The sequence below is a fragment of the Coturnix japonica genome, chromosome 3 (assembly GCF_001577835.2).
Source record: "Coturnix japonica isolate 7356 chromosome 3, Coturnix japonica 2.1, whole genome shotgun sequence".
NCBI lineage: Eukaryota > Metazoa > Chordata > Aves > Galliformes > Phasianidae > Coturnix > Coturnix japonica.
The window spans coordinates 36,953,413-36,977,194 of record NC_029518.1 but is presented as its reverse complement, the minus strand read 5'-3'; the positions used below and the strand labels follow the sequence as shown (position 1 = coordinate 36,977,194).

Here is a 23,782-nt window from a genome sequence, read left to right as displayed (position 1 = left end):
CCGCCCTTGCTCGCGATATAGCTACACGGCTCAGTCTGCGGGCGGCGCTCGGTCCGCCCGGCCCCACGGAGAGAGGCGGGGCGGCGGCGGCGGCAGCCACGGCGGTGGCGGGCCGCAGCAGCGGTGAGTGGCGGCCGCTGTCCGGGCCTGCTGCGGCCCTCCGCTTCACCGCTACCCTGCCTGCGCGCGCCCGAGAGCGGCGGCCGGCCCGGCTGCTCTTCAGGGTCGGGCCTCCTCACGGCCTCCCCGCTGCCGTCGGGGTGTGCCGGGCCCGCCTCAGGGCGGGGTCCCTCCGCACCGCCTTGCGTTGCCGCACGTCTGCGGAGCCCCGGGTTGGGTCGGAGGTGAGCTGCGCTATGAAGGCTGTTCTTCGGTCGTTGTTCAGAGGGGTTAGAGTGGTTAGGCCCTGGAACAGGCTGCCCAGGGAGGTTGTGGATGCCGTTCCTTGATGGTGTTTCAAAGACCAGGTTGGACGGGGCCCTGGGCAACTGATCTAGTAAAGGTGTATGTTTGGCTGGCCTGCCCAGGCAGGGGGTTGGAACTACATGACCTGAAAGTCCCTTCCAACCCGGGGTCATTCTGTTGATTTTGTGAGTGCGGGGCTTGTTCTCTTGTATGCCGTCGTTGGGGCCTTGTGGCTTGTGGATCATAAGCTGGGAACTACGGGAAAGTTGTTTTGTTTTAATTACGTCTGTGAGCTGTAGAAGCTGTGCGATTGAAGTGACAGTGGAAGTCATGCAGTTTTGATGCTGGCAGGTTACAAACAGTTTAGTAGTAGCTATTAAGATGATCGTTCAGTCCTTGTGGAAGGCATGAAGTGCCAGAAGTCACCTGAGCTTCAAAGCACACGTGCTTTTACATTGACTGGCATTTGCATTCGGTCAGCTGAGTTCTTTTGGAAGTCATTGATAAGGTTAGGGCTGGTGCGTTGAGTGCAGCCGTTGTGCTGTATGTGCTGAGGCTGCCTGGACAGCAGCGTGCTACAGAGGGAAGGGTGCAGGAACGCATTGTGTAACAGCTCCTTCCCTCTCCAACCTGCCCGAGCAGCTTGAGCTGTTATGTAGGTAAGTGCTGTAAGGAGCTGAGCATTCATACAGTAACAAACGCTTGATGAAAGTACACAGAATCACAGAATGACCCGGGTTGGAAGGGACCTCAAGGATCATATGTAGTTCCAACCCCTGCCTGGCGAGGGCCCACCAAACATACACATGTTAGCTAGATCAGGTTGCCACAGGGCCCCGTCAACCTGGCCTTGAAACATCCTCCAAGACGGGGCAGTCACACACTCCCTGGCGCAGCCTGTTCCACGGGCCAACCACTCTCCTGATGAGGACTTCCCTAAATCCATACCTAAAATCTTCCCTCTTTCAACTTTAAAACCATTTCCTTCCGTGTCCTGCTATTGTCAGCCCTTTCGAAGAGTTTACTCCCCTCCTGGGTGTAAGTTCCCTTCAGGTATTGAAAGGCTACACACACTTCTTCAGCAACAATATGCTGCTTTTGGTTAGAGAAATAACCCACATATTATTTAGTGCATTGTGTTTTCTCAGTAAATAGCTGGTTTTTATTTAAGTTGCTTGACTTTGTGTTAACAAAACCTGATTCCTTCCAGGAATGGAGTATGCTAAATCTAAATTGTTTTGTATTTGCAGAGCACTGGACTTGACAATTGGAAGAATCAGAATAAAACTTAAAAGCCATGGCAGCACGCTGGAGGAGAATCCTGATAGTATTTGTGGCAGCTCAACTGCTGTGTTTGGTAAATACCTTTGAGGAAGATGAGGTACCTGAGGAATGGATTCTTCTTCACGTTGTTCAAGGCCAGATTGGAGCAGGAAACTACAGCTACTTGAGACTAAATCATGAAGGAAAGATAGTACTTCAGATGCAGAGCTTAAAAGGTGATGCGGATTTGTACGTGTCTGATATGACTCTTCACCCCAGCTTTGACGAATATGAGTTACAGTCTGTTACTTGTGGCCAAGACGTTGTCCACGTACCTGCGCATTTCCGCCGCCCAGTGGGAATAGGGATTTATGGTCATCCCTCCCACCAGGAGAGCGAGTTTGAAATGAAAGTCTACTACGATCGAACAGTTGTACAGTATCCGTTTGGCGAGGCTTCCTACAACCCAGAGGAGATGGAAGCGAACCAGAAATACTCTCACTCTAACGAAGATGAATCTCAGGACGAAGAGTCTGTTTTCTGGACTATACTTATTGGAATCTTGAAGTTAATACTTGAAATTCTTTTTTAAATTGATACACGATGGACTAAATCACATTTCAGCCTGTGAAATTGAACGCGAGTAACTTTCTATAATATTTAATACTCTTTATTGTTTCCTGAGGAGGTGTTCAGGTTACTTTTCATAAATCAGAAGGAAAGTGATGGGGAGAAAAAAAAAGCCATATTTGATTTTATATTATAAATTCTTTTCCCTAAGTGTAAAACAAGCAGCGAATACGGGATTTGCAGTGTTATTCAGCGATCAGGGCTTAAAGATGAATGTAGAGCTGGGGATCATTAAACAGGTGCTTAGGAAAAATGAACTCAATGATTTTCTGTCGTTGCTTTACAAAGAGTGAAATACAAACTGCTGCTCTGTAGTGCCCCCTCAATTTGGAGCATATTTAGAAATACAATCCTGCTCTTCTGACAGCTTATCTTCAGTATAACTTGTTAAGCAGTGGCTTTGAAGCATACTGAAGCTGAGGGGCATAGGGCGAAGGAAGGAAAAACCAGTTGTGTAAGGGAATAGAGGGGCTGTAATTTGTCTGCTTGTGCTGTACATCCCATCAGTCATCTGTAAGCAGAGGCCTGTCCAGTCATTCATCACCCCTACAAATCCATGACCTGAATCAAATGCGTGTTACTTCAGTATTACAGTAGGGAGGATAAGCCTTCAGCTGTTGGTACTTGTCAATAGAACATTCTCATTCCTCATTAAAAGCAGTGCAGTGTATAGTATCTTAATCCTGAGAGGTATTTTCTTACATCTCCCCTTTATAGCCTTTTTGTGATTGATTTATTATTTTTTTTAATGTTTACAGTCTTTTTTTCCCTGTAAATTTATATCAATAATTCATTATTTCGCAAAGAAACTTTGAAATGAATTTGCAGACTGTTGTTAAGAAAGTCAAACTGTGTTCACTTTTCCCCTGAAAGTTCATCTTTTTGCCTTGTTTGAGTCTTTGGAAATAACTAATTGCTATGCAAACAGTATGTATTTAAATAGCTCTGTAATTTTCTTTTCACAGAGCTTACAGACGAGTGCACTGAAATATACAAGCGTGGTACTAGAATTTTATACAAATGGTGCATGTGCCATTTAAATTGCATTACGGAAAGGCTTTTTCAAATAGGAATTGGACTTTTGATCTCAGTAGCTAAAACAGGATGTGATCAGAGACTTGTCTCACAAAAAAAAAAATGGTGATATAGCCATAATTAAAAGTTTATTTGGTAAAAAGAAAACCGCAGTGGTATTGTTCCTCTTAAAAGTGGTTGGTTAAATAGCACCAAGGTATCGCTTTGATTTGTGCAGTTAAATTTTGGAACAGCAAGGGTGTTTAGGGGAGTTTAGCCTTCCTTGCTGTTTTTCACCCTTCTTCCTCCTCTTCTGGGTATGGGAGGGTCTTTCTGACAACAATCACAAATCCAGCGACCTAAGAAAAGAAAGTTATCAATTAATGGGAAACTACCTTGTTTATGTATTCACTCATCTAGTTGTGCACCTTTTAATAGGCTCTCGGCAGTTGGTAGCACTTCCTTTAAGGTACAAAACCAGCTCTTCTTTAAAACGTTAAGTATCCTTTCTAAAAGGTACAGAAAGCAGCATGTAAAATTCACCATGCCTTGCAGACTCACTGCATGTAGCAACTGGTTACTTGAGCGCCTGTGGATCTCAAGAAGTGCCAGCACTGCCAAGGCAGTGGCTATTAGGAAAGAAATGACAAACTAGAAGGTTGGGAGTTGGATTTTCATATGAATAACCGCAGTTCAATATTAGGTGGTTACTCACAGCAGAAAAGAGCGGCAGTTAAAGAATGTTGCTATTGTGCTTCAGGGTAGGAGGGCCTGTTTCCCAAACTAATGTGAGTTATTTCAGTGCATTTGGGCAGCACATTAAAGTGATGGCAGGGGTTCAACACCAGACCTTGTACTAAAACTCATTAACTGAGGAAACAGTAATGAGTTGAGCAAAAAGCTGGAATATTAACTATTTATATTACTACAGCTGGAATCACCAAAGCTGATTTTACAAGTTTTGTAGGAATATTATCTATTTTGCTTAGATTCTCTCCTCAAGTCAGAATGAAAGTTGAATCAGCCGCAGAACCTGGACTGAAATGACAACAAGCTCTAGTGCTTCCCAAACAGGTACGTATAATATATTTGAGGTAGCAGTTACAGGGAATACAAGCAATGCTGCTACCAGTTATTTCTCTGAAGTTTTCTTTACACTGCCTTGAGTTGGTTGGGAGATACCAGTGAGCAGGTGATTTAAAGGTATAAGCTGCCTGAAATGTAGGTACCTCACTTCCAGCTTTGACATCTAAGAGTAAAAAGGGTAAGGAAAAGCGTTTTAAAAGGTGTTTACGAATACTATATTAAGCATACTTTTTAATTTAGGAATTAAAATAATAGCACACTTTATTAATGTGAAAGCTGTATTCCAGCAATACGCAGCAATACTGGTGTCTTTACAGGTCTCTTTTATGAAGAGAGGTAATTATTCTCAGTATTCTGTGGAAATACATATTTAAAACCAAATAGCTTCCAGTGAGTCTGGATTTTGTTGTAAAAGCCAGTTATGTTTCCTATTCAAAAGCTGCCAGGTTAAACTGTGCACAACCAAATATACAGAAATAAAGCCTATGACAAAATGAGACACCCTACTGGATGCTTTCCAGCACTATTGCTCATTCTTACCCTTCACACTGGTTTTAAAGCTCTCTCAATAGCAACACATCTATTCTGACAGAGAATCCCCGGGACTCAGAGGAGGTGAGAAGAGAACAATTAAATTCTTTATTACCTGAGGGAATAGCGTCAAGCCCCACACAAAAAGTGTGATAACCACGGTCACATACATCACAGAACATCATTTCTTCTTCGTGGTGAGGCTGCCCACATATAATGCATGTTTTACACTCCATACATTGCCAAGGGTAAGTCTTAATCATAGCAACAAGCTCCGGGGTCATATCAAGGCAAGAAGGGTGGCCTAGATTAAAACCAATATCATTACTAAGTCTGAAATGAAACGTAAACTTATTTAGACTGCTTGTACAGAAGCTGAAGCCGAGCTCACCTCCTGGTGAGATCTGACAGTGCACTGAACATATAACATTAAATAGGAAGCTTTAATGAAGGAGAGAACAGGCAATGGAACCATTGTACACAAGTACAAATATTTCCACCAAAAATCTGTCAGAGATACTCCCTTAGGAATCCAGTTAGTGCATACAGATACTTACCACTGTTGTCACACTGGGAGCAATGTATAAGAGCTTCAGCTTTTCCTTTCTTGTTGGACTCCTTACCCTTCAGACAAATTCCACATATAGCATTTGGAATGACCTTTGGCTGGAAGGGTAGAAGAGGACTATAAATTCATTCCAGAAGAATTCACAGATTTAACAGGAAACGTATCTCCTTAACTCTTAAAATTAATGATTTATCTGCTGTGTGAACCTTAGTACATACAACAATAATTGATAATGAGTGATGCTTAAATAATCCTTGATTAACTATGTACAGTTACACACTTGGCATGTGTGTAGCGAGCACCGTGTAAATTCAACTGGAGTAGAGCACGTAGTAGCCTTCTTCCTCTGAATTCATCAGCTAACAGTCCTCTACATGTCAATTACACGATGTAGCATTAAAAATATCAGGGTTTTTGTATTTTTTTCCCCAAAATAGAATACTTCCTTATGAACATCCATGCAGATTTCCCCATGTGGAATAATTTAAATACCATTTTCCCTTTGTGTTGACTCTAAATATACAACTTTAATTATAAAAATCAATAAACTAGATTTTTTTATATCTTTAAAGTATCTGATTAACTATGTTATACACTGCTACCCTTCCTTCTTGTGTCCGATCCTAACTGCAGTAAGAAATACACACCATTGTATCTAATTATAGTTTTGTAATATTACTAAGAGATCATCTGGAGCCTATTTGGGTGCATGAGATGCATTTAAAAGGTAAGAAAGGAATAGGAACCTGTTAAATTGATTAATGTTTATGGATTAATTCCGTGTCCCAAACCAAAAGACAAACCAACAGAGTTCTAACCCAATGATGATCAAAGATACAAGGCATGACAATTTTCAGAAACACCTTGATGAGGACCAAGGAACAACCAGAGCATTATCAGCTTCAGACACATTTCAGCACATTGTTTTGACCACTGCTTAATTAATTTAAACCCAATTTCTCACTAATTTCAATATAGTCCTCTACTGATTTTAATGACTATCATCAGTTTTGAAAACTAATGCTGCTGCAAAGGCACAGCTACTAGAGGGAATTCAAAGCATATCCCATCTTCTGTGGAACCAAATGGCTCATTGGTAATAAAGAACAGTCCCAGTCAACTACCAACCACTTGTGGGGAGAAGAATGAAGTTTAATTAAAAAGAAATAAATACATTATATATAAAAAAGCACTAAAGTATATGTTTAAAAACAACATACAAACAACAAAAAACAGAGATCTCTTGTAACGCAACTTATATTTCAGTGTGTCTATTGCTCCAGCTAGTTTTAATTCTAGTACCAATATCTAGCCAAAAAGATAATAATGATCTGAACCCATATTTAAGTAGTCAGGACACATTGCTTAAGGATTTATGAAGTGTTCCATCTGTTTAAGTTAAAACACAGCTACTGTCTCTGATCTTGACTGGTCTAAAGAGTTTTACCTCAAAACAAAACACCCCACCATAGCAATTCTTCATTGGTAACTTCCTTCAAAAGATGACAGAGACATTCATACAGACTTTTTTTGCTTATTTATTTAAAAAAAGCATAGTCAACCTGTTTTATACATAAATATAAGAAAACAATAAAAGAAGTCTAACATTCACAAAAGTCTCTACAAAGTAATAAATATAAAGGAAGCAAAAACACACATAAAATCTTTTGCTGTTAACTATTCTATGTGTCCTACATGTATACCTTTATACCCTGCTCCTGTCAACAAAAGTGGCACACGTTGCACCATCTACCCTTCTGTTGTTTGGCCTACATCCTAATTTATATCGTGGTTGTGTTTTTATCTATTTTCTAAGTAAATCAAGACTTCCTAGAATAGCAAGTGCACTTCTCTAATCAGACTTCTAATTTGTTATGAAGTTATATCTCGCTGCCTTTAATATTCAGCAGCGTACTCCCTTGTACTCCATCAAAACTAAAGTGAGCTACTTTTCTGGTCACTGTACTTGCATCAGGGTACGTGCATTAACACTCTGCTCTATGTATTTCTAAAGTCAGACACTGATACAGGTGCATTAGTTAAAACTGCTCCCATCTACGCTTACTTCATTCACTAAATTGTGTTTATTAGAAATCATGCATTTAGGGGATGGGTAGGATGGGAATCACAGCCTATTCATAACACAGTTCCAACAGTATGGAAGTAACATTTTTGTGTGTTTTGTTGTGTTGTTTTTTTTTTTAAGAAAAAAAAAAAAAAGAAATATTTCACATTTTTTAACAATTCAAGTTCTGCCACCATCAGTGGCTTTTAGAAACACCATGAGGAAGGTGTTACCAAACCCAAATGGGAGGTCACAATATCCGTCCCATCGATTATATGTTGCTCTGTACATATTCATCTAATCGAGGTAATGAAGGGGGAGGAAAAGAATGCAGGTCAAACAGGTGATTGCTCTGTCAGTTTTAATCTCCATGCTGCTGTGCTGCAGCTCTCAATGTCAGCATTCCAACTATGCCATTTTTGTAAGGTCTTATTCTGAACGCAAAGCACTTGCATATATGTAGACCCAAAATAGAAGTGTTGTAAAATATAGTTTACCGATATGTTTCAGTTTTATGTGCAAAAAAAAAAAAAAAAAAAAAAATCACCCAAAAACAAAAAACTCCTTTACTTTCATCAATACCCTGTGTGTGCAACTGCAATAGCCAGTCCTGCAGCAACAGAGACTTGCTACTAGTAATGTGACAAAGCATCTAACACAATCCAACCCTTCTTTGTTTAAGAACTGACAATAAGAATGCCTCCATACAAAATACATTATTTCTTTTACTTAAAAATAGCTACATGGAAATGTGTGAATCCTGTAATACTCACAATGTGGCTATAACTACACATTTGCATTCTGATGCCGTAGCAATTATCCTTCAATTAAACCACAAGTAACCAAATTTACTGTCCTACAAAAATAGTCAGATATAAGAGAATGATACAGAACAAAGGCATTACAAAGTTTTAGAATTCACAGGGACAACATTTTAAATCAGTTAAGCCTTCAGCTCAAAGTGCCTTGACATTCAGGCACACGTGGCATATCATTATCTGGTGATTTTAACTGACTAACAAACAAGAGTCTTTCTGTCTTGCCAGCTAAAGCAGCCCATATAATTGACTTTACTGAAAGCATTTAGACACTCCCATGAACAAGAAAGCCAGTCCTCTCAATACCTAACAGAGCATCACCACCTTGACCTATCAACAGGCTGATGGCTGATGCAGGCAGGATACAGCTGCCATTGAAAAGATGTGGCACTCTGAATTTGCAGTAACAGATTGTTACTCACATAGTCAGTGATTTTGAACCCACAATTGCTATAGGAACCCATTTCCAAAATGCAGTGCTGTATGCCACCAATATAACTTTTTTTAACGTTTTGTTGTTTTAAATTCCTTTCTCTATGCATTCAAAAGGCCATGCATAGGTTAAATTAATCAAATACACAGAAATCTCAAAGTTAAGTGAAACTTCCTTATGTAAACCAGTGGCACACAATCTCTAAAATAAAGTTAAACAGCAAAGCTCAAAGAACGTCAAGTGCCACTGTAGGATTTCATGTTCATGGGAACATAGGTATGAATTCTGAGTCTACAACAATTTGTGAAGTCACACATGAAAAATAAACTTATGGTACCACAGTCTAAATCTCCATAGTTTGCATATTTCTTTTAAGTTTATGAAAGACAAAACATAATCGGAGTTTGACATCTGTTATGAACTTTTACAGTTATTGTATGGAAAGAAAATTTATCAAAGCTGCCCAATTCTTGCTGTATATCATCTTCTTAGTTTATAGTTTATTTACTGTTAACTCGGTGGCTACAGATCAGAAACAGTTTTGAATACAGAATGCAAACCATCAACAGCACACTCCTGCTGAGAAAGTTTCCTGATATGTATGATCTCGCCACTGACAAAGTTTTCTTTTTCATTAACCTCTCTTAACACGCACTCCTGTTTGTTCTACAAACCTTACATTAATGCAATGTTTTTCTTCCCTATAGGTCTATTCCTGCTCCTGTATATGTCAAAGGAAACTGTTGTTCCTTTCAATAGAACAGGATTGGACAACATATTTTAGAAGTGTTAAGTTACACTTCTTGTTAAGCAGAAAAACAATAATGATAATGCTTGTCAATTTCCGTTTTTTCTAAAAAAAAAGTATTTTTAATCAACCTATTGCCATCTCATTTATTTTTTTTTTACATTATTCTCCAGTAATACTGATGATTTGGGTCTTAGGTTTGGCAATTGCTGCTTTATAGCTCAATTGTATTAACATCCTAACCGAGTCAGATAAAAGCATATTGCCTACAAACTTTTCCACATAGTATGAACTACATAAAAAGCTCTCTTCCATATAGTGTTAAAGTGGTTATGTAGTGTTGCCTGTACAGCTGTAGCAAGCTTCTTGCCTTTCATCCTATACATCATAATATCTCAAGATGAAAGACTGTTTAAAATGAACATTATAATAACATGTTCAGCCACATAGCTGCACTTTACAGCACTGACCTCTAGGTATGTACTAAACAGTACAAAAAAAATAACGGATACCAAGTGCTAGTTTTGAACTGGCAAGTAATTCTGACTGGCATGTCAATGTCAAGGCAGACAGAAAGATCTAGAGTTCCAACGACCAAACCACAATGGATTTTTCTAGTGTAACTGCCTAGGAATTGGAGAAGTTAACAGAAACAAAGGCCGCTGTATAGCTAGAGTACAGGAGAGGCCCATGTGAAATAAAAGCAAAAAGGAAGTAAGGAAGCAAACAGATGGAGCACACAACAGGAGAGCAGCGAGTGAAGTACAGCAAGCAGAAGTTCCGTAATACTGAAAAACAAGTAGTTCAGGGAGAGGCTGGTCAATAAAGATGTTCAGTCAGGGGCTTTTTTCTTCTACCTTGTACCCAGGAACTGATTTGGATAATACAGAACGTTTGGAACCATCTTTTCTTGGAGTAGCACTTTTGTCTCTTGTTTTTTGTCTTCCCTGAAAAGAATCCTCCTGGTTGTCTGTGGCGCAATCACCTTCAGATACATTGCCAGACGAATTGTCCTATAATGAAAATACCATAGCTATATTTTTTACTTTTTTGGATAGGCAGACAAGTCTTTTGTATGGCCCTTAGAGCCAACTAAGGTAAAAGAAGGATATATCTTTCCTTCTACAAAAGCACAGGGTACATCACGATACAGAACATCTTTTCTCATAACCTTCTTTATCTGTTTGTTTTCATGCTAAGAGACTGGCATCAGCAATAACAGTAATGCTTTTTCAGTTATCTTGATAGCATAGTGGGATACACTAGTTCTTTGAACCATTTTCCTTTGAAAGTCAGCAAGAAATCAACTATATGCAAGATGTTGTTTATATTACAAAGGGCCAGCAAAAGTTAAAAGTGCCCTGGCCATGCATTTAAAGTGTATTACCAAACAGCACTATCTCAAATTAAATATGTGAAGGTTTTTTTCTGCCACCCTCATCTCATATTTTCCACCAGGAGCACCCTAAACATTTCATGTTGATTGCAGCAGAAGAATGCCAAAGGCAAAACATGCTTCAGTGTTTAATGCAGAACCAAACATAGATTTCATGCTGCAGTTAAATATTTTTTTTGAGGAATGGGAAGGTAAGAAAAAGGGGAAGAGGTTCAAAGAAAGTGAGAGACCAACATAAGCATAACTGAGAGCAGCAGCACAAGATTGTTCTCAGAGAAGCATTAATAAAGGCCTCCAAAAAGCTCCAGCAGAAAACAATACAATCAATCACATTTCTTGCACTAAAAACTGAAAGGCCATGTAACAATGGTGCTTTACAGTAATAGGCACTCTGTGCAGAGTAATCCGCCTATGCCCCAGAACCTAAAATCCAAACAACAGACATAGGACAAAAGGAGGAGTATAACAGAAAAGCAAAGCTAACTACATGGTAAAAAGAATGCAGGTTTCACAGCTGATGGGTGTTTTCTATTTATTTATTTATTTTAATTGTGGCAGGGCTATTTAGGATAAGTCCACTAAAACACAATAGATCAGGGAAACTGCTACCTTACTCCAACAATTGAGAGGGGATAAAAGGAAAAGGCATATCATAGGACTCAACAGGGAGAATGGTAGGCAGCTCAGGACTCAGGAAGAGACTTGAGAACTGCCTTCTTTTGCGTTCAACAGATATTTTGCTCAATGATTACTAAAGAAGCCCTGCTCTATACCAAACTCACTTCATAAGAATCTCCTTCATCTTTCACACAGAAGCACATTTTCCTTTCTGTGCTCTCTCATCAAAAGCCATCTGAACTTCTGTGGAAAATGAAAGGATAATCTCCTCAGTCCAATTACTTTTCTTTGCCATTAAATAAAAGTGGAAGCCAATAGAAATGGGAACTAGTAAGAGGTGATTAAAGACCAACTATTAAAACAAATAAACAAACAAAAAAGCTCCACAACCTGGACTATGATTAAATCAAATTTTTGTGTTGAAATGTAACATGCTAAGTTTACTTTCTCTTTCCCCAGAATAGAAGCAAAAAGGGCATATTAACACTACCACTCGCTAGTCTACAAGCTGACCCCTTCCATTCTTCTTTAGTTACGAGTATTTTGTGAATATTTAACAATATATATTCCTATGGAGAAATTTCACTTTTTACCTTCTATCAATTGCCCACTATACCATTTTAGTCAGCTGAACTAGAAATTGTTAAATGCATCTGTGAATCTGAGAATTAGGGCTCAATTTCTACAAAATGGTCAGTACCAATACAACAACAACACCAAAATGATAATTATTTAGTCGTACCCAGATAGCTCATCTGAAGCACAACTGTTTAACACTACCAAGGTAGGTATGTGAAACTTTTGCTTATATTCTAGTAACAATTAATTTGAAGTTTGCTTAAGTAAAAAGAACACATACACCTACTAAAGATGTATCAAAAAGCAACAATAAAACTGCCTTCAACCTTTCCTTTAAGCTGCAGCAATAAAATAACTGTTTCTGTATTTAATGCTTCCTGCTTCTACTTCACAGGGAAACAAAGTAAGCAAGACTAATAAGTCCTTTCCTTTAGTAATAGGATACATTCTATGAAACTAAAATAGCAAAAACATGCTGCGAACTGAACTGAAATTCACTCCTCTCAGAAATGCCAGCAGACAGATCTATCACCTGAGGAAAAGGCTATAAGGAAGGTTCTTCAAAACTTATTTAGAAAGAAGAAAAAAAGGGCCTGATATTCCAGAGATTTGTTTGACTTACTTTAAAAACAGAGTAAAATGGAAAGTTGAAGAGAAATGTTATAAAATAAAGAGAAGTACTAAAAAGGTGGGTATTCTGAGTTTACAATTCTACTTCATTTTGCAAAAGTTAAAAGATTGTAATAGGAAATTACTGAAACTAAAAAAAAAAAAAAAAAAAAAAGCAAATAGAAAGGATTATTTTTGTTGTTGAAGAATACTTTCAATGTGTCTCACCGAATTGCCTTTGGTTTTCCGTTTCTCGTCACCTCGCCCTTCCTCTGCATCATCTGAATCCCCGTCACTGTCTAATGCAGGCAGCTCTGGATCCAAAGGGGGTTCGTAAAGAGCTGTGTTTAATGGTAAGTAACGAAGTTCATCTGGAGAATATCTGAAGGTAGTAAAATAAATAAATGAATGCCTGTGCGCTTTATGCGTAGATATTACTCACAAAATATGTATGAGAATTAGAGAGAAAGAGTAAGAAATGTAAATAATTCCAACCCTCCTCTTAAGGGAAGCACATATAGACATGCACTTCTCAAAATATAGGAAACTTACGGAGTTATCCCCACAAATGTTACACTGTTTAGTACTTGTCATCTTTGTGTAGGTAGATATTCGTGGAACACAGGAAGAGTATATTTGCAATGTTGCAAACCTGAGCAATCATAAAATACCTGAATGCCTACAAATTTTTGATCAATCCATGCCAACAAACCATATACTTTGTTTATAGAAGTACACAGCATCAGTTCTAACCCACAACACACAAACGGCTGGGGTCCAAAGCAAAATAAGTAAAGATGATAGATTCCAGATCAAGTTTCATGATTACTGAAGGGGGAAAAATTGCAAATAAAAATAACTACAGGATAATGTCAAGATCTAACCAGATTATCTGAACAGACCAAATTCAGGCACCACAGTACATCAGAGAAGGAGACACTCTAGCAGCAAGTGCTACATACATGATGTTGACAAAAGCCCCCATGCTGCAGCACATTTATTAGACTAGCGAGGGCCTCAAGCATAAGAGTAATTCAAAACTCTGCTGCAAATATACTCAAATGTTTTCCACGAGCTAGATGTAGAGATCAGTTCAAAAGAAACAGCAGCTGCAATGCTTTTAAAATACCTTTTGTAATACTCCTGGAACTGGCCGGGTATGAGAGCCACTGGATAAGGACTAACCTTTGTTCTCTCCGTAGGCAAGATTTTGTATTTTCCTTGAGGCACCTGGATAATCTGTTGTTTAACACAAAACAATGAAGTTCTTGTTTTGTAAACTTTTAAGCTTTCCTTACCCTCCATTTCCTGAAAATATTTATGCGTGTGCCAGTTTATGCCTTTTACTCAATTAGAACAGCTACCTGAGCTCTCCCATGGAAAATTCAACTCACTAAAATGACGAGAGATCCCACTCGTAAAACAGTATTACAGATTTAAGTCTAATCAGGATGTGCTTGATGAATTGAAAGAAGACTGTTTCTAATAGTACAGTATGTAAAATAATTTAAAAATAAAAATCTAGCAATTGAAGCAGTAATCGTAAACTTCTGTGAGAAGTATCTTTGATGTTAATTATTATTGTGGGTCCATACTGGTAGAGGGTAGCAACAACACTGCCATCTAATGCCAAAAATCAGACTGTGCCACTAAAAAATCCCACAAATAACACAAATACAGGGAAAAAGAATCTTAAAGAAGCCTTCTTTCCTTAGAAATGAGTCAAATTAATTACCCACCATCTTGTTTCTAATGTATCACTGTCAGGAAGATGTCACCTTTCCATAATATATTACATATATATTCGATAACATATGTAGCATCTAACAAAAATAAGGGCATAAAGTTCGATTCAAAGCATTCTTTCAGATAAACAGCTTAACTTTTAAGTAAATAGATTGTTCAGAGAGAATTTTAGAAGCGTTCCAAAAGAGAACTGGCCATATATATCAACAGATATAACAGAAGCTTCTTAAAAGTCCATATGTCTCTAAAATGAGACTAATGAACCCCCTGAATGGTAAGATTGTTAGAAAGGTTCTAAGAAACACCCTTACTAAAACGAAGATCTACCTTTCAACATTGATAAAAAAATATAGTTTGCCTACATGTGTCTGTAAATCAAAATAGGCTCTTCTTTCTTCCATTCGCTCTCGGTTTAAATTGCTGTTGAATTCTGCAGCCTTCTTGGCAGCTTTTTTAATATATTCTGGAACTTTACTGGCTTCTACTTTCTGTGTGTTCTGCTGCTGCATTTGCTGAAACAAAAACAATCTTATTAACTTACACACATTTCACCACCAGTTTGCGAACATTTGTTTTTATCTTCCATGCTACAGATCTGGTTCACTTAACATATTCTATTTACTTACAGAGTACTCTTTGTAATGATCTGTTATTCGCTGACGTTCTTTCTCTTGCAGTATAACAGAATACTCAGCATGTTTGGCAGGGTATTCTTTAATCATAAGATCAATTACTTCATCACTACGCAAAGCTGTTAGACCTAAAATAGATAAAAGCAATAATGATGCTACCTGGCAAAACCAACCGTGGGTTATTTATATCAAACAATCATCAAGTGAAGTTTTTGAGCAGCTGAAGACAATAACCTACAATGCACGACACTTCACCCTCTGTCACATAGGAGTGAACTTATGACATTTAGCTTTTGAGGCTGATTAAGGTTTTGCTTCTTCCCAAGGAGGAAAGATTCTTCCCTTGCTTACAACTACAGAAGCTAAACTTCATCTTCACAGTGACTGTCACCTACTAAACTTCCCTAAGAGGCAGAACTTCTGCTGAAAGCAGGACCTGGTGATGTTTGTTTCAGTTTCTTGTACTGGTGAATGGCCAGTTTCACTGCCTCACACTATTTTAATTTCAAGGTCAGGTTCTCTGTACAAATCAAAAAAGAATCACTGTGAGGTCAATTCAGAGCAGCAAACTGCAGACAGATGCCTGATTCCTGATTAAAGTATTTCAAGTTCAAAAGTCAGAACATGTCATTTTGCAGCTATCAAGTCACGCAGAACATCTCTTCAAAAGATTCCAATGAAACTAATACTGTTTACAACAGGACAGAAGTTGGCGTATGTTATCACAGGGACAGCTGATGCACCACATGCCTCTGTTGTATATCTGAGATAGAATATAGCATTTTGCTTCTACTGATAAAAATTAGATACGGGTATATCCTGCATATTTAAGTAAAACTTTCAAGAGAGCTGGCAGCTGAGAAACAAAGGCAGTGTACCAAGGACTGTTAATTTATAAAGTAATGTAATTAACATCTGCACAGATCCATGGGTACACTGGGAAAAAAAAAAGTGACAGGCATCCTTTAATTTTTAACACACTCCAAGTCACACATACTAGCAGAGGAAGAACAAACACTTGAAACTCTTCCAATATAAATTGCATTAATGACAATGTTCTATTGCATATGCATTTAAGTGGCTTAATATTCACCCTTCTGACATCTAAGACATAAGCTCAATTCCATGGAATACACTAACGTTTGCTGAGTCACTACAAATTCAGCCAAAAATACAGATGGAGTTTTAGTTTAAAAAATCATGCTGTTCTTTTTCTGTTAAGGAGAAAAAGGCTCTAAAAGCCAATTTACAACATAGGTTTTACTAAGAAATTGGAACAAAATTAAAATGTATGTTTTTATGATCAATATTGAGCATTGATATCCTTTGGCCAGTTTACATAAACAAAAATATAAACTAGTTTTCAGGTCAGAATTTACATTTTCATTTGCAAGTGACTTCTCTACCAAAACTGAATCACATTTTCAGTGGGTCATTTTTTATACTTTAGCGAGGAATCTTATTCTTCTCTTACCTAACGTGCATTGAGTCTCCGTGATAACATTTAGTTCTCTGAGGTAGAGTTTCTCCTTGTGAGACAGATCTCGTCGTTCCAGATCTTAGGGGTAACAAAAAACAGCAACAAAAGCATATAAAGTTACTCAAAATCCCCCATAAATAATGTTAAAGCATTTTGAGAATTTTCAGGTAATGAGTCTGCACCATACAGGAAATGAAATACAAACACAAGGCCAGCTTTACAGTAAGAAATCACCAACTAAATACTTTGGAATTAAGCTGGGGTCAGTCTTCAAAAGCTACTTACTGATCTAACACTCAATTCATTCTTTTGTATAGATTTTTCAGTGGCAAGACTGAAAAGTCTTAAATTACATAGAATTCCTACTTGAAATCTGTAGGATATATTTTCAAAAAGCCAGTAACAAAATCACAAAGTTGAACATACAGAATAGAGATTCACTTTTGCTATGATATTTTAATTAAATGGACCATTCTGTGGTCAAAAAGACACAGAGATTACATTTAAAACCTAAAAAGGCAGATTTTTAGAAGAAAGACTTTTAAATACATATATATATACCTGGATATTTTCTTTTAAAGGAAGTCACACCCAAATATTCACTAACTTGCTCCTGAAGCATATAGTACTCCCCTGTTTCATCTGGCGGCCACTTGTACTCTATCAGGTTTTCAGCAGGAAAATAGCTGTATCTGAGCGTAAGAACAACATCAGAAGAAATCAAAGAATGCTGGGAGAAAAAGACCAATAGCTACTTGCACCACTCAATTCAAACAGTTAAACAAAGAACATGAAAGAACGGAGAAGAGCTAATGCTTCAGCATATCAAATGAAACAGTAAGACTAGCAATAAAAGGCTGTATTACCCGAGGTCCTGACTAGAAGTCTCACAGCTCCGAGAACTGTCCCCTGAGCCCATCCGCCGTCTTTTCGACGGCTGGCTGCCATCATTGGAATTTTCTTCAGTGTCATCCTGAAACAAAGATGAAAACAGATATTTATCAATTTAAAGCATTCAGCGGGTAATTTAAAACATCAAAAACATTCTAATATGAAGTTTAGACATACCTGAAGGACTGAGCTGTTCAACAATAGTCTCTACACAAAACTGACAGGATAGTTTACACAGCAAACGTAAGAACTGATAGACAACTTATGAAAAGATGGAGTAGCAAAAGCTTTTTGTCAATGAAGGGATTAAGAAAATAACCCTAAAGCTACTGACTAATAACACTATATGACTCATACCTATTCTTTGCTTGTTAGCAACAGATCTCAAAGCATCTAGTGATCAGAGTTACATGACTACAAGTGAGAAACAGAAAACAAAGCAGTCGAGCAAGCTGCACATAGTGAGCAGCAGTAGATCCAAGAACAAAACTACCTCAAATAAAAGAAACCATGGACTAGTATGAAAATATCATTAAAATAAATGCCAGTTCAAAAGAATAATAAAATGCAATGTTCAAAATGTTCATACTGATTGTCACTGAATTAAAGTACCCTTTTGGATGGCTGCATTAACAGCTTTCAAGCAAAGCAGGTAATTGTAGATATATATATTTTTTGTAAGTTAGTATCAGCCCTGAGCTGATTTGATTTAGTTGGTCAGCTTTTGCCGGGCACAGAAAGTCATTTAGTTTCCATATGGTCCCATTACTGGGGAATTTTGGTCCAGGCTGTTTGACCTGGATCTCAAATTTCCACTTGGATTGTATTTATAAGTATGGGAAAAGAAACCGCTTTTCTTTTATTTTGTCAGGTATGCTTTGCAACTCTCTTACTTCCTCAGTTGGAAGCTGGACTGAGACTGCTCTTTGCTACAACTAATATAAGTCCACAGCTCATTCCTTTCTCCCACACAGCACCCTGATGCACTGTAGAGTTTAGAGCTGATGGACATAACTACTAAAGCTATGTTTCCTATAGCAAAGCTGACAAGAAACTTCAAAGTATTGCACCGGTTTTCTCTTACTGCATCGAAGTTTTCCCTTTCTGAACACCGTGTTTATAGTACATAAGCACCCACACCGCAGGAGGGACAGCTGCCTCTGCCTCCTCCGCTTTTAGTTTCGCTCACAGAATCACAGAATGACCCGGGTTGGAAGGGACCTCAAGGATCATGTAGTTCCAACCCCCCTGCCTGGCAGGGCCACCAAACATACACCTTTACTAGATCAGGTTGCCCAGGGCCCCGTCCAACCTGGTCTTGAACACCTCCAAGGACGGGGCATCCACAACCTCCCTGGGCAGCCTGTTCCAGGGCCTGACCACTCTCCTAGTGAAGAAGAAACTGCTCCGCAGACGAACACAAAACACGCAAGGAAACAAGGCAGGACGGTGCAAAGGACTCGGCAAACAAGTGAGAACACGACAGTTCAGTCAGAAAAGCTCAGCCGAAACAGGCCTTGCCTTCCTCTTCCTTCCCCGCCTGGCAGAAGCACGCCCAGCACAGCCGCACTGCTGCCTGTTGGTTGGCTCTTTAAAGTTACAGAGCGAAGTCTCCGTACGCCAATCAGCTTCCAGAGCTCCGCCACGACGCTTTATTTTGTAACTGGCAGCCGGAACTACCCAAACCTCCTCCAAAAGTGCCCAACGAGCCGTGCCCGCGGGGCCGCTCGCAGCCAGCCCCAAACTTGGCGTGGTGCGGCGGTCCGGCACGGGCGGCGCTCAGAGGAGCCACGGCGGCCGCACGGGCGCTTGGCCCCGACCCCGCGCCACAACTTCGCCGCAGCCGCGGGAGGCCGCCAACACCCCCGGGCGCCCCACCGCGAGGAGAGCCCGGGCTCAGAGCGGAGCCCCGCGGGGGGGGGGGGCGCCGGCCGAGGCCTCCCGCCGCCCGGCCGCAGCCTCGGGCCGCCCGCCGCGCTCACCTTCAGGGACTGGTTTCCGGGCGTGGCCGGGTCGCTCTCGCAGAGGCGCGGGGACAGCACGGCCGCCATGAGCGCCGCGGGGGCCGCCGCCGGCTGGGCGAGGAGAAGCGCCGCCGCCGCGCGCCCCGGCCTCGCGCCGCGCCCGGCTCCGCCCCCCCTCCCCCTGCGGGGGGTGGCAACGGCCCCTACCGGCCAGCCCGGGCACGAGCGCGGCGCCTCGCGCAGCTCCTGCTCCGCCCCCCTCCGGGCTGCCCGCGGCGACCCCGGCCCGCGCCGCCGGACCGGCACGCGGCCCGCCCCGCCCGCAACGCCGCGCGGGCCCGGCAACGCCGCTCCGCCGCCGCTACCGCCGCCGCAGCCGCGCCCTCCTCCTCCTCCTCCTCCTCCTCCGGCCGCCGCAGCCGCCGCCGCTCGAGCGGCCGCGCGGCCCAACCGCGAGCGCGGGGCCGATCCGCCTCGGCAGCGCTTGGGTAGCAGCGCGGCGCGCAGGGGCAGCATCCCCACGGCGTGGTGGGCGCCGAGCGCCGCCGCCGCCGTCCGGTGCGGGAGCTGGCCCCTGCAGGGCTGGGCTGCTCCGTCTCCGGCGCGTCAGCCGGGGACGAGCTACGTTTGTGAACCATCCACCAGCGCAGGAGGGGTGTACGGGGGGCGGGGGGGAGCACTCGCAGGAAGCCGGTGCGAGCGCTCTCCCCCCCGAGGAGGGCGCTTGAAGCCGGCCCCGCCGCTGCGCGGAAGGAGCGAACGCGCCGCCGTCAACCCGCACCCCCTCCGGCCGCGCCCGTCGCCGCTCCCCCGGCCGTACCTGGCAGGAGAGCCCCCGTCCGCTCCGCGCCTCGGCCCGCACGCGGCCCCGCCCGCACCGCACCGGAGAACAAAGCGCGAAGCCACTCCCACGCGGGGACCGCAGTCCCCCGCCTCGGGCCGCCGTGGATGGCGGGGAGCTGCCGCGCGGCCGGCACCGAAGCCCTAGAGCGCTCCTGCCCGCGCCTTCAGCCTGGGCACCGCTCCGTACAGCCCGTCTGCACAGCCCCGGGCACGTTCAGGGATAACACCGCCAGCCTTAGGAAACGTTTACATGGAGCTCGTAACAATAGAAATGGTGTCAGAGCTCCTTTCCCACATTCCGCAGGATCTGTGCCTCGCGGATCTACCTTAACTCTTATTAGCCCTCGCCGTTGTTGTCTTCTACAGCCCGTTATCAATAGCCATGCTCCAGGGCACGTTCTTCTTGTCCTTGCCCTGAGAAGCTGCTTGCTGAATTCAGCGCTTACTCACCCGCCTGAGCACTGCAGTACTTAGAACAAGACTAATAGTCAACGACCAAACTCAGCCCCTTCCAGGAGCATATGTGGAAATTCACACCAATTAAGCATGTAAAAGATGGCTTCCCAATTCACATTTCTACCTAAAAAAGCCAAACAGCACTGCCTTCTCTCTCAAGAAAGTATGCATTCAAGAAACCCATTACCTACAATTTATTGTAAACATTAACAACTCGATGCATACAACAGGCAAGCAGCATTCAAAATGTGCTGAAGTTTGGCTTTCCACCAGTTGCTTTGACTTCACATCAGAGTGTTACAACAGATGAAGCCCATATGTATGTACTCAACCATAGACGTTTCAGAAACCAGTTTTTACAAAGCAAAGTGGCCAAATTTATCTCGACTATCACGTCAGCTTTGTTATTTTTGTGCTATATTTTGGATCGATGCTGTTGGGCAAATGGATGCTCTGAACGTTTTCATATATACCGAGCACTGTGCTGCACAAAAGAAGGTGTATCTTCTTGGGAGAGTCACTCATAATAACAAGCCATTATCAAAGCCAGTGCAATAAATGTTTTGGTTTCACATTCAGCTGAAACCCAGGTGTCTCTTTGAACATCCCAGACCCATCTGCTGGCAACCTAAAGGAAAGAAAACACAAAGCTATCAGTGGAGTTATTCATAATGCTGCTTTTATGTGTTGAAATATATATTTTGAAACACAATGTTTCACGAGTGCTGATATAATTCCATCATGAGAGCTACAAATGGAACTGCACAATGGCAGTGAAAATGAGCGAGTGCTGTTTGATACTAAAGCGCATATTCTTCCTTCACATTAAATGTCCCGCCACAACAGACCCAAATGTGTCTACACCAAAAACTCACTTCTCTTTCACGTTCATTTGTCAGCACTTTAGCATGCTGTAATATAAAATCAAGGGACAGCAGTGTTGGCAATAAATTGAGCTAAGAAGTAGCTGCTCCTCTCCATCTCCAGCATATTACTCAAGCATACTTGCAGCTATTCTGAACTCTTGACTTTTTCAAGTAGAATTCTTTTCATATCTGAAATGTGTGAAGTTTGACTGCTGAAATAAGCAAATTCTTCATTGGAGCATTTGAGTAGACCATCCCATCCTACAGCTCCACACCCACACAGCACAGATTTAGAAGCAGCGTACTGTGACACAGCACTGACAGTGTGGGTAGAGGAAAGCCTTGCACAGACTGAAGGCAGCATCCCTTCAAATATTATTTCACACAGTACATTAAAAACAAGGTATGATGTCACCTTAGAAAGACACATGGTTTTAAGAGGTGATGCTCAACACTCCTGTGTTGAGTGCTCTTTAGCATTCAGAAAGAGACCAGAGAGAGCATTGAATGCCAAAGCCAGCACTGCAAATTTACACATGAAAACTGCAGTCTGTAATGCTTTTGCTTTGCACGTACCACATCACTCTTGTCAAGTTGTGGTCCCAGGAGCATCCATTTGGAGGCAGCTACATGTTCAAACAGTTCCCTCTCACTCCCTTTCCACATCAGCCCATGCTACAACTGCACTGCATTTTACACTGACATGCAGTGACCAAACTGGAAATCAATGGTCATTGGAAAAAGACAAATATTCACTGCCCTCACGCAGTTATACTGGCATAGCACAGAGTGAAAACAACTGGTTGACAGAAATGCATGGGCTGCTTACCACTGTTACTGGACTCAGTAAAAGAAAATAATAAATAATAATAATAATAAAGAAATTAAGTGTAAAAAAATCCACCTCCAAACAAGTAAGGAACCTAATAGCTCCAAGATCACCTCTCATTACTTTGGTGAATATGGAAGAACACCAAGAAGAGATTGTACGACTGTAAAATTCTGATATATATATATTCTTATAAATAATTTGTTTGCTCACATTTATTGATTGACCTGCCTTCTCCGCAATTAGCACTGTTACCACATACTTATAACGGTCAAAGCCCATTTCCTTTGTAGCCTTCAGTATTTCTTCTGAGAGAGAAGTACACAAGGATGGACTAGAGCCTGCATCATATTTGGTCTCTTGAAGTTTATTCTGTCAAAAACAATATTGAAAGATCTTAGTTCTCATCCTGGGAGTCCTTCACAAGACATTTTTACAGGTGTTTTCTTTAAAAGAACTGATGAGCAGAACAAACTGTAAAGTATAACTCAAACAGGGAAGACTGTATTATTTTTACTATTAAAAATGTTTTATCTAGTTTTTGAAAGCGACAATTAAAGTTGTCCAACCATTCTCCATTCAATGAACAGGGATGTATTATTAATCTCCAACATTTGGTCACTTTTCACTGGAAGAGAGTATGAAAAATACCAGTTGAAGGCACATCTTTAGAATTACAAGAGTTGGTTGTATCTTTTCAAGGTATCACTAACAGCTACATTTTGACTTAATGGAATGTTCCCATTCTTTTCTGCCTAACTTTTATACACAGCGGTCAGACTGTTGAGGACACCAGGTATATTTTCTGCAATTCATGTGATATTAATAGAAATAATTGAAGCTTCACAAGTTGAATATCTGGATATTTTGGAGATCGGGCTACTTTGAACTGTACTGTAGCTCACTCCAGTTAAGAAGTGAGAAGGAGCGTAAGAAGCTTCAGCTTGATGTTAACAGCACGTGCTTTGTGGCTATGTTGCAGAAGGCCTTTTGCACCTTGCAGAACAGAGCACATTTATACTACATGTGTGTCAAACCCGAATGCCTGCTAAGCCTTATGCATATACTTAAGCAACTTCCACTGTTCCATTTGTATAATCACTGCAAGATAAGTTACCATTGCCAAGAAATAGACAGTTCACCAAAAAATACTGTACCGTTAGTATTGCTTGAGCTTTGCTTCTTACTAACTGATCCTGAAATTTATTGAATGGCTCCAGTCTGTAAGTATTAAGATATTTTATTTTTCCACGAGTTTTTGAATACTCTTCTTTCATAGTACCTAAGATCTTTCCTTTCACCTGTGCAAAAT

General features: G+C 41.0%; 2 protein-coding genes across 5 annotated transcripts; one reads left to right on the top strand and one right to left on the bottom strand.

Moving 5' to 3' along the window:
* Window positions 1-53: 53 nt before the first annotated feature.
* On the top strand, window positions 54-8,105 carry C3H6orf120 (chromosome 3 C6orf120 homolog). Of its 2 annotated transcripts, none has more exons than XM_015857982.2 (2): window positions 54-123; window positions 1,656-8,105. In XM_015857982.2, exon 2 carries the CDS (start codon window positions 1,703-1,705, stop codon window positions 2,258-2,260), a length of 558 nt encoding a protein of 185 aa, XP_015713468.1. In that variant the 5' UTR covers window positions 54-123; window positions 1,656-1,702; the 3' UTR covers window positions 2,261-8,105. The 2 variants fall into 2 exon arrangements, with proteins under 2 accessions (XP_015713468.1, XP_015713467.1); XM_015857981.2 differs by lacking the exon at window positions 54-123 and adding an exon at window positions 235-344.
* On the bottom strand, window positions 3,445-20,387 carry PHF10 (PHD finger protein 10). Of its 3 annotated transcripts, none has more exons than XM_015857978.2 (12): window positions 20,297-20,387; window positions 17,488-17,594; window positions 17,183-17,313; window positions 16,616-16,699; window positions 15,136-15,269; window positions 14,872-15,021; window positions 13,893-14,002; window positions 12,992-13,145; window positions 10,419-10,574; window positions 5,487-5,595; window positions 5,045-5,233; window positions 3,445-3,671 (listed from the first exon to the last, which is right to left on the bottom strand). In XM_015857978.2, exons 2-12 carry the CDS (start codon window positions 17,538-17,540, stop codon window positions 3,586-3,588), a joined length of 1,356 nt encoding a protein of 451 aa, XP_015713464.1. In that variant the 5' UTR covers window positions 17,541-17,594; window positions 20,297-20,387; the 3' UTR covers window positions 3,445-3,585. The 3 variants fall into 3 exon arrangements, with proteins under 3 accessions (XP_015713464.1, XP_015713463.1, XP_015713465.1); XM_015857977.1 differs by lacking the exon at window positions 20,297-20,387 and adding an exon at window positions 19,495-19,628; XM_015857979.1 differs by lacking the exons at window positions 10,419-10,574; window positions 20,297-20,387 and adding an exon at window positions 19,495-19,628.
* Window positions 20,388-23,782: the final 3,395 nt, after the last annotated feature.